This window comes from Halichoerus grypus, chromosome 13 (genome assembly GCF_964656455.1).
Source record: "Halichoerus grypus chromosome 13, mHalGry1.hap1.1, whole genome shotgun sequence".
Taxonomy (NCBI): Eukaryota; Metazoa; Chordata; class Mammalia; order Carnivora; family Phocidae; genus Halichoerus; species Halichoerus grypus.
In genome coordinates this window covers 65,470,793-65,483,993 of record NC_135724.1, presented here as the reverse complement: position 1 = coordinate 65,483,993, position 13,201 = coordinate 65,470,793, and the positions used below count along the sequence as shown (strand labels likewise).

Here is a 13,201-nt window from a genome sequence, read left to right as displayed (position 1 = left end):
GGTCCTAACTACCACAGCAGAGACTAACACTAGGTGATGACAGCAGAATCTTCACATCCAAAGGCTGCTACATGCATACTTACCGTGTTCTACCAAGAGGGACACCCCCCCAGGCCAGAAACTGCTTGTTGGACAACATCAATGGAGCAGCTAAGCAGCGAGAGCCAGGCGTCAGAGGTTTGTTTCCTGAAGAAACTACTTCACCTTTTAACACCACTTCATACTGAGGTCCAAATGGCTGCACAAATATTTTTAAGATCCTAAGAAAGAAAGCCATCTGAGGTGAATGTCCAGAATTCAGTTCTATTGGCATCTATTCCCCACAGGCTTCCTTTGTCCCAAGAGACTGACCTGGGCGCTGAGGATACAATGACATTCCCACCCTTAGAGCTTATATTACAAAGAATACACACAAGGAAAGAGACAGTCATAATACCATCGACGTAACGGGAGAGGGGAAGTTCACGGGGCCACAGGAATCTTACCAACTACTATTTATGAGAAGTCTGGAAGGAGTTGAGAAAAGCTTCCTAGATGGAAGAGTTAACCCAGTGAAGTTGCGGGCACGCATTCCAGGCACAAGTATTCGCATCGGTGCAGACCAGCTCTTGTCCGTAAGGTCACAAGAGCGGACTGAGCACACTAAGGCATTCCATAACCCAGGTGGAGGGCAGGCCATGTGTGTCTCAGGACACCATGCTTCTAAGCTCTGTTCACCAAGCAAGTTCAAATACTAATGACAACGGTGCTCTGACCACTTATGATTTGGGCACCAAAATGTTACAAGCCTGGAGAAGGGGTGGGGGTGGGGGGTGTGTGGGGAAGCATCTTAAACTTTAACAACTGGCAATGGCTTCCTTGGAGAGCGTGGAAAGGTTAATGAGAAACATCAAGATTGACATTTTATTATTGCTTTTGTCAGAATATACCTGAAAATAGTAATTTCTTAATTTCTAGTCAGCTGGGTTTAAAGGAGAGTTTTAGTAAACAAAAAGAAGAAAATCTGAGGCAAAAAGAGGTTAAACAGAGCTATATTATCTATTAGGTAAGATAAAACATGTACTCTATCATTCAAGTTGTGGACTGAAGCACACTGGCTATTTTGAGGGAAGAGTATAACTTGTCATTATAAATAATTTTATATTACCTTTCCTCACAGGCTTGGGAGTCCTTTGGAGTAAATGTAACTATAACTTCGCGTTCCTCTCCAGGTTTAAGGAATAGATTCTCTGGATCCACTGAAAAGTGACTTCCTTGATCTGGGATCTAAATATTTATACAATTATAACTAAATGCCAACTTAGGCAAATACGGCTCTTACTCAGTTACTCTCATTTTTCATTTACTCTTACAGGTTATTTTTCCCTTCTGCCTTGTCTGTCACTGCCCCACCTTGTCTTTTTCTCTTGGAAAGGGTACTTCCTCTTCCATAACAAACTTCATCTCCCATCCCATGACATCCCATGACATTCCTGTCGCTAATACCCTCCTGCTCACCCACACATCTCAGAAATAACGTCTACATATGTGATCACTCTCCTCCAATTCCACCTATCCACAGGATAACACACACATTTTTCAGGGACTAATCTAGAACTTGGTTCTTACACATAAAACATCAGAGGTCAAAGTTAAAGTACCCTACCATCTATTTCACACTAGTGTAACCCCCAGCTTTTAAAGCACTCATACATGTTCTTCTGTTTGATCCCCATGGCACTCTGCCAAGGGAGGCAGCTGAGCAACCTTCAGAATGTGAGGAGATACTCAAGAGTCTCACAGTCTGAGGAAATACTATGTCAGCATTCTGACACAAATTCTTACCTTGATATCTAAGTAAACATCAATATTCCCCGCATTTTTCAAAGGTAAGTGCTGCTTTGTTGAGGAAGCCATACTGGCAAACAAGTGCATAGTCTAGAGGATGGGGTAAAACCGACATTTTAAATAATGTCACAATTAGAATGAAATCAACCTGAACATAAAATCATGGCAAAGAGAAGAGTTTAGGGTACCTGTAAGTCTTTTGGAGCATGTATCCTAGCTATTCCTGTTCTTGCTTGAAGACCAATACTTTTAATGACTGGGGTGGGGTTTGGGCTATCAACTTCTATATCGACTCTTGCCAAGAACTCTTCTGCTGAATCTAAAATCTCTACAAAAGTTGATTCTTTTAGTTCAGAGACCAGAGAGTTATTTAATTCTAAATGCCTCAAGTGGCCCAACACTATACCCTCAGGGGTCACAAGAAATTCTAAGCAATTTAAAGAATTCAAAGAGGAATAGAAATGAGTGGAGGGGAAAGGAGAAAAAGAAAGTAAACATCCAACTGGTAGATGTGATAAAATCAGTAAACAGAAAAGATCCCAAAAGGTTTTCAGTGGTACTCGCTGGGGTTACCCAAACATGGGTTTGACCCAAAACATCATGCATGCTCTCTGCCCCATTTTAAAAACAACACAAAATATTTGACAAATTACTCAAAGTATTCACATTTACTGATGGAGGAAATATGCCTCAACTTTGTGGTTTATTTAGCTACAGAGTAAAGCAATTCCCAAAAAACATACGTATGATACCTGAAGAAGTGATCCGTTTCTTTGGACCATGGAAAAGAACCCAAATTGTCAGAAATTCTGGATCCTGTAAAATAAAATAAAATAAATTTACACTAGCATTAAGATTTAAGTCTTAATGAAAGATAAGTCGTTTGGAAACCTACCTTCCTCTTCAATTCTAAGCAGTCCTTCAATCCCCCAGCTTACCTGCCCATCGTAGCTGGCAGGCATCATGTGGTTGACCACAGAAGGAGCTGCCAGCTGAGCAATCATGTCGGCATATGGAGCTGCTTTCAAAGAAGCATGGACGGGTGCCTTGGAAAACGTGAAGCAGCGCCAGGCTATGGCATTCTGTTCAGAAATAGAAGAAATCGGTTTCAATAAAGCCAACAGTACAATGTTGGTGTGATGTTAAATTTGTTGACAGAATCCTTAACAAAAAAATGTACTTCCATAAGAAAAATTAATCAAGAATGATATTAGGAGTGTCTACAATTCCAAATCAATGTGCTCTGTAAAGTTTCTTACTGTATGTTAGTACTTACAGCACTAATAACGAGTCTGATTGGTACAGCAGCATGAGTCCTGTTTATCAATTTTAATGGCAGAGCTTTCCAGCCACCATAAGTCAAGTCGCCAAAATCAAGAACATCTTTCTTTTCTGTTTCTACCTAATTATGAAAGAAAAGACTGATTTCTAAAAAGCAATAAATCAATAAATACCACAGCTTATATTCATATCACTGCTCTTTACAGCCACAGTCAGCATTAAATGTAAATTTACCTAAGTTTCCCTAGACCATTTACAACTGCTATTTTCTACAAAAATAAATGTTAAATTCTTTTTTTGAGGTAGTCTATGTATCCAAATATAAACTACAGAACAAAGCAATACATTTGTTGTTGCTACTCCGAAAAGACTGTTAGATCTTAAGACAAACTGACAATTTTATAAAATATATAAGCTTCCTTTCAATGAGCTATGAGCTCTATTATTATACAATTTTAACTTCTCAATTCCCGTCAAAATATATGTTGGCATTTTCAGATTTAGTCCAAATTTCTGACAAAACTGAAAATGTTTAAAATGATATCAAAACAGACATATCAAAAGTGTAAAATGAGTGCCTGTCATCGTGACAGATGACTTCTTTAAACACTGGAGAACAACCGAACACAGACCCCTCACACCCACACACGTAGAAATGTTGGATAATATTTAAAATATAGATACATTTCTTTAGCCTGGTCAAATATAAAAGGAAATCAAAAACAGACTGGCAAATGGGAGCTGACTTCCATGGTGGTCCATGAAGGTCTGGATCAACCCACTCCTAAGGTAGCTGAGCTTCAACACCCTCCTGAGAAGAGAAGGTAGGACCCTGAGCTTGCTGTGGGCCGGGTGAGGCTGGAATGGAATTTGAAGTCCCTGCATCAAATGCAGAAATTCAAAGTGCCCTTTTTATGAAAAGGGACCTGGAAAAATTCTTTTTACACATCTGAGGTGATAACAGGGAAGTCTGTCCAGAGATGGGTGGGTGTTAGAAGATCATTTGTAGGAAAGTAAAACCCCAGGGCTACACCACACTAGGCATGGGAGTTCCAAACTGAAAATCACTGAAACCCTGAGTGCCCTCAGCATTTATACAGAGTGCTCTCCATGGACACTCTGAAAAACCAGGACACATGGGATTTCTATATAGCAAAGAGCAGCATCCATGATGTTAACTCACATTTAAAAAATATAAATTATCAGGGACGCTTGCGTGGCTCAGTCGGTTAAGCGTCTGCCTTCGGCTCAGGTCATGATCCCAGGTTCCTGGGATCAAGTCCCGCATCAGGCTCCCTGCTCAGCAAGTAGCCTGCTTCTCCCTCTGCCTGCCGCTCCCCCTGCTTGTGCTCTCTCTCTCTCTCAATCTCTGACAACTAAATAAATAAAATCTTTTAAAAAATAAACAAAAAAAATAAAAAATTTAAATTATCAATTCAAAAATTAGAAACCACGTGAAGAAAGTAAGCAGGAAGACCTAGCAAAACTAGCAGAAGAAATCAGCACCTGAAGAACTGAAATAATCTGGATTAATTATAAAATAAGTAAATTTCAGGGGCGCCTGGGTAGCTCAGATGGTTAAGTGTCTGCCTTCAGCTCGGGTCATGATCCCAGGGTCCTGGGATCGAGCCCCACATCGGGCTCCTGGCTCAGCAAGGAGCCTGCTTCTCCCTCTCCCTCTGCCTCTCTCCCTGCTCATGGTCTCTCTCTCTCTGTGTCTCAGATGAATAAATAAAATCTTAAAAAAAAAAAAAGTACATTTTAAATACAGATAATAGAGTTCGTGAAAAAGATAAAAATAGAAGATTCAAAAAGATGGTGAGCAAAAAAAAAAAAGTATAAATAGCTTGATCAATCTGTTAAAAAAAGTTCAATGTTGGGGTTTTAAAACCATCTGGGACTAAAGTATTAGTCAAAGATATTACAGAAGGTAAAGATCAACACTATGACTGCAGCTTTTTGAGTTGTTTGGGCTAGAAGCTTTTTGAGTTGTTTGGGCTAGAACAGAGCTCTTGACTAATTTTATACCTGAGTAACCAGTTTGAATAAAATGGGAAATAGAAATGTGTAACTTCCAAACTAATACAAAAGGATGAAAGAGAATTGTTACTTTATTTTTTTTAATTTATTTTTTTTTAAAGATTTTATTTATTTATTTATTTAACAGAGAGAGACACAGCGAGAGAGGGAACACAAGCAGGGGGAGTGGGAGAGGGAGAAGCAGGCTTCCCGCGGAGCAGGGAGCCGGATGCGAGGCTTGATCCCAGGACCCTGGGATCATGACCTGAGCCGAAGGCAGCTGCTTAAGGACTGAGCCACCCAGGCGTCCCGAGAATTGTTACTTTAAAAAGGAACAATTTCACTTAGAAGATAAAATGATCTTGAGTCTAAATGCACATAACAACAGAGCTCAGAATACCCAAGACAAAAATCAATAGAAGAATCGTAAGGAGAAAGAGACAAATCCACAAACACCCCTCTCAGAGGCCAGAACACTAAGCACACAGAAACAGTAGTAATGATACAGAAGACTGGAACCACATAGTAATAAATCAGAGTTAAAGGATATGTGAAAGAATTCTGCATTCAAGAGAAGAGCCATTCAAGCACACAAGAAACATTAACATAAATCGAACACATACTACACTATGGAATCTCTCACTCCTTCTCCCCCTCCCCAACCCATATTCTGAATCCAATGTGGGGGATGTGATGCAGAGAGGCAGCTGAAACATTTCCAACACGTCTGGAAATAATAAATGTACTTTAAGGGCACCTGGGTGGCTCAGTCAGTTAAGCATCCAACTCTTGGTTTCGGCTCAGCTCATGATCTCAGGGTCGTGAGATCAAGCCCCACATCAGGCTCTGCACTCAGCAGAGTCTACACCTGAGATTCTCTCCCTCTCCCTTCCCCCCTCCCCCAACTCGTGCATATGCTCTCTCTCTCTCTCTCTCTAAAAATAAAAATAAAATCTCAAAAAAAAAGTCCCCAAGAAACTATAAATATACTTTAAAATGCATAACCATCCAATTTCCCCAAGAAACGACCCAAAGTCTTCTTTGGCCAGACTTAATACATAAACCTTTAACAATATGGATGAAATAGCTGACTATATTCACTGGTCTTGGTACACATATATGTAGTATGTAATACAAGATTTCAAAAACCATATACATTTAGAAATATTACTATTTCCACTTTCTGTTTGAATCAATAGTTCAACAACTATTACTTGAGCCCCTACTATGCGCCAAGCACTATTCTGGAAGTGAACAAGAAACACCCGTCCTGCACCCCCAAACAACTTACACTCTAGTGTAATGTGATGTGGTCACTGAACACTCATTTGTGTAACATAGGGCAGCTGTTCTTATTTTCCCTATATACATATACACAAGATTTCCCCTACCTAACCACTTACAGTATTGTTTCTTAAAGTGATATTTAAAAGGCTAATATGGGGCAGTTGGTGACTGGCTCAGTTGGTGGAGCATGCAACTCTTGAACTCGGGGGTTGTGAGTCTGAGCCCCACACTGGGTATAGAGATTACTTAAATAAATAAATCTTTAAAAAAAAATTAAAAATAAAAAAATAAAAAAAGGCTAATATATAACATCCAACGTTTACATACAGCACCAGGGATAAACACTGATCTAGTTACATTTCTTAGTTTCCTTTAAAATAAACAACCCAATATGTCTAGTGACTTCAGAACATCTCAAACTAACACCCATATCTAGCAAGTTTACCTGTGTTTCTGTAAAATAATAGAAATAATTTTAAATTCTAAAATAAGATATTAAGAATCAATGGTTAGCTTGAAAGTAACTCTCTGGCATATTTACCCACATATTCATTTTTCTCAAGTATTACTTCTAAGGTTAAACAGCCTCCATTCAAATGCCAGGCATGACAAAGACCTGCTTAAAGTAGTTACCTCGATCACAGGGGTCTCAGCAACAGCCGTGAGAATGACTCGGCTTGCCAAGGCTTCTGCTTGTGCTATGGTCTCAGCATCCGCTGAAAATGGCCAAGAAGCAACACTGAATATACATCTGAAAATCCCAGGATCGGATGGTATGAAAAGTACTTTTATCTCTTCTGTGGCATGAGGTCTTACGATCACTTTATTCTTGAAGACTAAACAAGGATATACTGAAAGATCCACCTTTAAAAAAAAAAAAAGCCATACAGTTCATTAAGAAATGGCTTCACAAGGAAAATCAAGAATTAGGATCAACTAGTTTAAGATCCCTTTCTTCCTAAACTATCAACTCCAAAAATTTATTGCTCTTCCAAAATATCCAAGTCTTAGAACTCATTATCTATAAAGTACAATTAGCCAAAATTACGAAGACTTACAAAGCTAAGTTGAATGTGTGTTTCTGGTCTGTTTTAAAGTAAACACAGCTATCTACACTCTCACTTCCACTGAAAGAGCCCCTGGAAACAGTACTCTGGCACCCCACATGTCGTCCAGGACGGGTTTTTGCGGCTGTACAATCAGGGGGATTAGACTGACCTCCAAGTTCCTAATCAGGCCTCCAAGTGCATGATTATGACTCACTTCAAACCCTCCCTCCTCACTGTACACAAGGGCATTCTTTTCTACTCCCACGTCCAGAGGCAACACTAGCTCCTAAATGCCCCTAAAAAGGGCCTCCAAGCTCACCTCTCACCCTTAATGCTTTCCTCCAATCACATACTTTCCATCTAACCTCAGGATCAGAGAGGAAAGGCTAGGAAAAGGGCAGAGGGAGAGCAGACATAATCTTACTTTCCCAGGTAAATAAGGGTTATTACCAGGAGGTAAGAGGGAAAGTAAACTCATCCACCAACGCTCGTCTGCAAACAGCAGTGGTAAAACCAGGACATTCCAAGACAGGAGTTGCTGACCATACTTCCCACCACCCTCCCTGCTCACTCATGTCCACATAGGTCATTGTAATCATGAAAGGAGATTTAGAATAGTGTATTTTAGCACCTCTACCTGATCATGTGAGAGACCCTTGCCGTAAGAGTTAATGTTAAAACTGTATTTCCAGATATTTAAAAAGATCATGTAAGAACGTGATCAGATAAATTAGTCAAAAAGACTCCACTTACTGAATGAAGGTATAGGTCCCAAGAGTAACTTTTTTGATAAATGACAGTAACTTATATTCAATCACATTTAACAAAACCAACAAATAGTGGAAATCAGAGCTTTCAGTACACTGGATGGACTACAACAAAAGGGGGGAGGCTAAGAAAAAGATATAATGTTATTTTCTCGTGTACCACTGCAATGATTCTGTGCGAAGGTTGGGGGGACAGACTCCCCTGTACAAAAGCAAGTACGAGAGAGAGAGATCCAGCATTAGTCACAATGCGATTTCTAAGTCAAAGGAGAAAGACACAGAAAGCTTACCTTTTCACCATTAACACTAACGGTGAGAACCCCAATGCTGACCTGTAGCCAGCGGTCAGTTGGATTAAGTACACTGAGGAAGGTCTGTGAAGCAATGCCAACACAGCAAGCATGAGGAAACTTCAATTCCTCAGGTACTCTTACCTTCCCTGGGTAAAGAGAAAGCATGGTCAAATGCAAGTTATATCAAACACCTGATTAAAAGCACAAGTGGGTAAATGGAAATTTTTATAGAAGACTACCTGTTGCCACCCAAGAGCTATGGTATGAAGTGCCCTGGGTCTTAAGGAGTCCTTGACATTGTATAAGCCTCAGCACAGGCCAACAATGTTTTTCTGTTGTATCCAACCCAGGAAGAACACATGCAATTGATCAAACCCACAATCTGCAGCTAATTAATTCTTCGATGTTACTGCCTATTAGTAATCTCTTCCTTTTTTCTACCACAAATATAAGCCACTACCTAACTGAATAAGAAACTTACAGAGGGCTCTAACTTTCAAGGTTTGCACATCTACCCAGAATTTTAATAAGGCCGATCTTTTCGCCATCCTTATGCAGTAACTTTGGAATTTCCTTGAGAAGAAAAAGAGGGTAGAGAAGACAGCATGCCAGTGGTCATGTGCACTGTGTCAGGGAAAGCACAGCACCCAGCTCTGCTTAGAGTGGCTGTTTCTAGCAAAAGAATCCAGGGGCAGTTCAGCCACTGCAAACAAGGGTGGAAGGGTGCTATCTCTCACAACTGTTATCCCCCAAAAGGCTTTAAAAAGTGGAAGGAGACTCACTCCTCCAGGGAGCCAATTCTAAACTGGGCGGTTCCTAGTTGACAGAATAATAGAAATCTAAGTGCAGAGTACAGGAGAGACAGGAAGACAAAGGCGTCAGGGAGTTTCACCTGCATACTTATGTTTGTGTTTTTCTAAGGCCATGCCAGGGACCCTTGCACAGCAATATATTATGGTCTGTGTTCTCAATTTAGGACAAAGAATAAAATTAAGAATAAAATTCACACCAACCAGTATCTCCTTGAAACAAACTCGTTTTGTGTCTCGCTTGAGAAAACTCAATTTTTAAATGATAGCAAGCAATAAGCAGTAACAGAGGAAAAGCATCTTACCAAATCCTGACAGCATTCCTGAATCCCATGGTTCAGTTCCACAGTTTGTACCAACAGATTGCACAGGGAAAGGTTTTGCTGTACTTAGAAGATTCTGATTGAAGGCATTAGAATATGGGTTATAAAGGGAAGAGGGACCCATCAATCCAGAGCCAGTATTTTGTCCTAGACAAATTCCCATGGCCACAGAGTTGTGAACGTGCTCTCCTGCGGCAGCAGGGTATGGACAGCTTCCCGAGGGTCCACAGACAGTGGCGCTGCCAGCTTGGCACTGAGGCAGAGCAACATTTCCAGCCGAAAGTAGTGTTCCCAAATACTGCTGGGCAAAGGGGGCTGCGGTAAAAGAATGTTGAGTCCAGAGCGCAGGAACTGCGGTGGGCACGTTCTGCATCACAGGAGCAGAGCCCCAAGACACAGTGCTGGGAAGAGGGGCGCCCTGGTTCCCCGGGGCCATCCGCTGAGGAGTCTGGCCACTTACTGCACTGTCGGTAGTTAATGCAGCTCCAGAGGCTACTCTCTCACCTTTGTTCACAGATGCCTGGTGTGCCCCAGGCCGGTGTGGCATCGCTGACACAAGTGGGCAGGTGACGCCTGACTTGCTCAGTAGAGCCAGGCTGATCTGGTCCAATTCACTGGGGTGAGAGGTCAGCCCTACTGTACCGATTTCTGATAGGTCTCCACTCCTGGAGGAGAGATCTTTATTCAACCTAAAGTAAGGTTTTACATCTTCAGGTCTGCTACTCAGAGAAGTCATTTCAGTCACACTGTCTGTAGCTGAGTTTTTCTGATTATAGGATCGTGTTACTTTACTTCTACTTTGAAATGGGCCTTTTTCTCTCAGTTTTTCCACAGCCTGTTCCTCTGATGGAATTGGACTGGCTTGAGTAATTGTGGTGCTCAATTCACTGGTGACATCACTCTGTGCGTGACAAAAAATGTTATATAATCCACAAACTATTACTAACGCAAACCATGCTGGTATAATCTCAAATAAAGAAGAGATCTACACATTAACTCTCTGAACAAAAGGCCAACTTTCTACAACTGTGAAATGCAAGATTAAAAGTTAGAAAGTGTTAAGTTACTGCTTCACAGAAATTATGAGGAGATTAAAGAGGAGCTATATACCAATTACATCTCTGACAAATTTACACAGACAAAGGACCAGCGACAAGTACTTTCGTTCAAATTTAAGGGATTGTTTTCCTGGAAGCTGTACACTAAAAATCTAATTAAATTAATAACACAGGCGTGGGGGCTGAGCAAGCTTTCAAATGAAATTGACACAAGGTCAGGAAGAATCAACACAGCTCATAGGCTTTCCCATGCCTGTTGTTTGTTTATACCACTGTTAGGCTTGAAGATGCTAATTTCTATGAGCACTAAGTCTTTTCCAATGTCTAAGATTATGTGGTTCTGTTTTCTTAGGTAAGAAGTAACAGCCCATTCAATGTTCATATACTCATTTCATTATAAGGCATCACCTTAGGAGTGATGTCTACAGCCCTGCAGGGTGGACCAGATGGAATTTATATATAAGATGCACTTAAACTGACTATTCTCTACGCTTGGTTTGAAAACTTCTCTTACACCAAATAGAAATAGACATTAATAAACAAAGACCAGGTTATTTACCAGACATCATCAACCAATCAATCCACAAAAATAAATAACAGCCAGTTTGTATTCAGTGGTAACTTCTTGGTGCCAAGCCCTGTTCTCACGTCACTGTCCCTCCTTAGAGATGAAGAAACAGGCTTGGGGAAGTTACAGTCTATCTCAGAAAACAGCAGAAGATAGCCCATCTAACTCTACAACTCAGCCTGTAACCACTAGCTAAGAACAAAGAGACCCAACACTTACCAGCATCATCAAAAAGGTGGCTTTCCATGATTTGTCCAACGTGACACCATATATATAGTAACTTTAGTGGATATATTTAGTAAGGGCTTGGTGGAGGAGGACTGTATTGAACACAACAGTCATATTCAGCTCATTAAAAAACTGAATACTGTCATATTCACAGAACACACACAAGTCTAGCTTCTCCCACATAAATCTCTCAGATCTACTTGCTTCTCTCCCACCCCCACTGCCACTACCTCAATCCAAGCCCAAATCATCTCTTGCCGGAGTACAGCAGCCTTGTGTCAAAGTCTCCTGGTTTTAATCTTGCCCCTGCTCAGTGCCTCCTCCACACTGCTAGTGCCACGAGCTTTTAAAACATCAACAAAGGGGCGCCTGGGTGGCTCAGTGGGTTAAGCGTCTGCCTTTGGCTCAGGTCCTGATCCCAGGGTTCCTAGGACGGAGCCCTGTGTCAGGCTCCTTGCTGAGTGGGAAGCCTGCTTCTCCCCTCCCTTTGCCCTGCCCCCCACCCCGGCTCATGCGCTCACTTCTCTCTCAAATAAATAAATAAAAAAAATAAAACATCAACACAGATCATGTCAGTGTCCTGCTTATGTCCGCTGAACTCCCAAATTTTAAATTCAAGACTCTTCACGGTTTGGCCTCTCCTCCTTTTCCCATGTAAAATTCACTGCAGCCATGCCAAACTTCCAGGGGTCCTTCAAATGCAGTGTGCATTTTACAACTCCATATCTACCCTCATTTGTTAGTCTGCTTCCTCCCTGCCAACTAGTCTTACAAAATATGGCTTTGGTATATTACTTATCCCTCCCAATAACCTTTGTTGAACCATCACTAAGTCCAGTCACATTTGTAGTTAACTACCTCTGAATCCCACAGCATAGGTGGATCACAGTGCACTTCATTCCAGTGTGCCTGGCAAGTGTCCTCCACCAGACTGAAAGATTAAAATAGTTGTACTTCTACTGCCTACTCAGCAAGAGTAGCTATTTGATCAAAACACGCATGCGCATACATGCACACATACACACACATTTTAAATTAAAACAGCAACAGAAATTACACAGACCTAAACTTCAGTCTGACTCCTACAACCATTGACTTTAAAGCCGTAAGCCTTAGTAAAGAAATAACAGAAATGCTGCCCACCTTGCAGCCCTCAAGGCCATGATCCGAGGCCGTAGTAGGACAGGAGCTCTCTTGTTCAGACACGTAAGTCAACCTACTCACACTAGCTTGTGGACACACCAACTGAGATGACTCACTCTCACAGGGGGGCTTCTGATGAGCTGCTGAACCAAAAGACTCTAAAGCACACCTGAAAGGGAGAACATCTTGTTGATTAGTTTTCCATTCCTTTATCTAACATTATCTACACTAACAAAAAGCCATTTCTGCTTGCCTACAAGCTTGTTAATCTATAGTCTCTGCTCTAGCTGCCATATATGGTAACTCAACCATGGACTTTTAATCTAAAATTGTAAATCATAGCGCCCGGCTAGCTCAGTCGGTAGAGCATGAGACTCTTAAAATTGTAAATCATATTCCCATTGAATGAAGCACCTGGTAAACTATTGTAAAAAAAAAAAAAGACTGTGGCATTTTCATTAATAAATTTCATATATAGTCACATAACAATGTTAGGTATTCATTTGATAAACATTTATCGAATACCTGATAAAGCAATGAACCAAGCAT

General features: G+C 41.0%; 1 protein-coding gene across 6 annotated transcripts in view; it reads right to left on the bottom strand.

The window, feature by feature from the left end:
• The window catches only part of CEP192 (centrosomal protein 192), a 142,940-nt gene that overhangs the window by 50,409 nt on the left and 79,330 nt on the right, over positions 1 to 13,201 (bottom strand). For all 6 annotated transcript variants that reach the window (XR_013443414.1, XR_013443412.1, XR_013443413.1 and 3 more), the window contains 11 exons: positions 12,653 to 12,821; positions 9,638 to 10,556; positions 8,521 to 8,669; positions 7,048 to 7,278; positions 3,104 to 3,229; positions 2,766 to 2,909; positions 2,580 to 2,643; positions 2,016 to 2,155; positions 1,825 to 1,917; positions 1,148 to 1,266; positions 84 to 260 (listed from right to left, as the gene is read on the bottom strand). Coding sequence is in view for 3 of the 6 variants with exons in the window: in XM_036082440.2 (XP_035938333.2) it covers positions 84 to 260; positions 1,148 to 1,266; positions 1,825 to 1,917; positions 2,016 to 2,155; positions 2,580 to 2,643; positions 2,766 to 2,909; positions 3,104 to 3,229; positions 7,048 to 7,278; positions 8,521 to 8,669; positions 9,638 to 10,556; positions 12,653 to 12,821 (2,331 nt within the window). In the remaining 3 variants the exon portion in view is untranslated. The remainder of the gene's footprint in view (positions 1 to 83; positions 261 to 1,147; positions 1,267 to 1,824; positions 1,918 to 2,015; positions 2,156 to 2,579; positions 2,644 to 2,765; positions 2,910 to 3,103; positions 3,230 to 7,047; positions 7,279 to 8,520; positions 8,670 to 9,637; positions 10,557 to 12,652; positions 12,822 to 13,201) is intronic.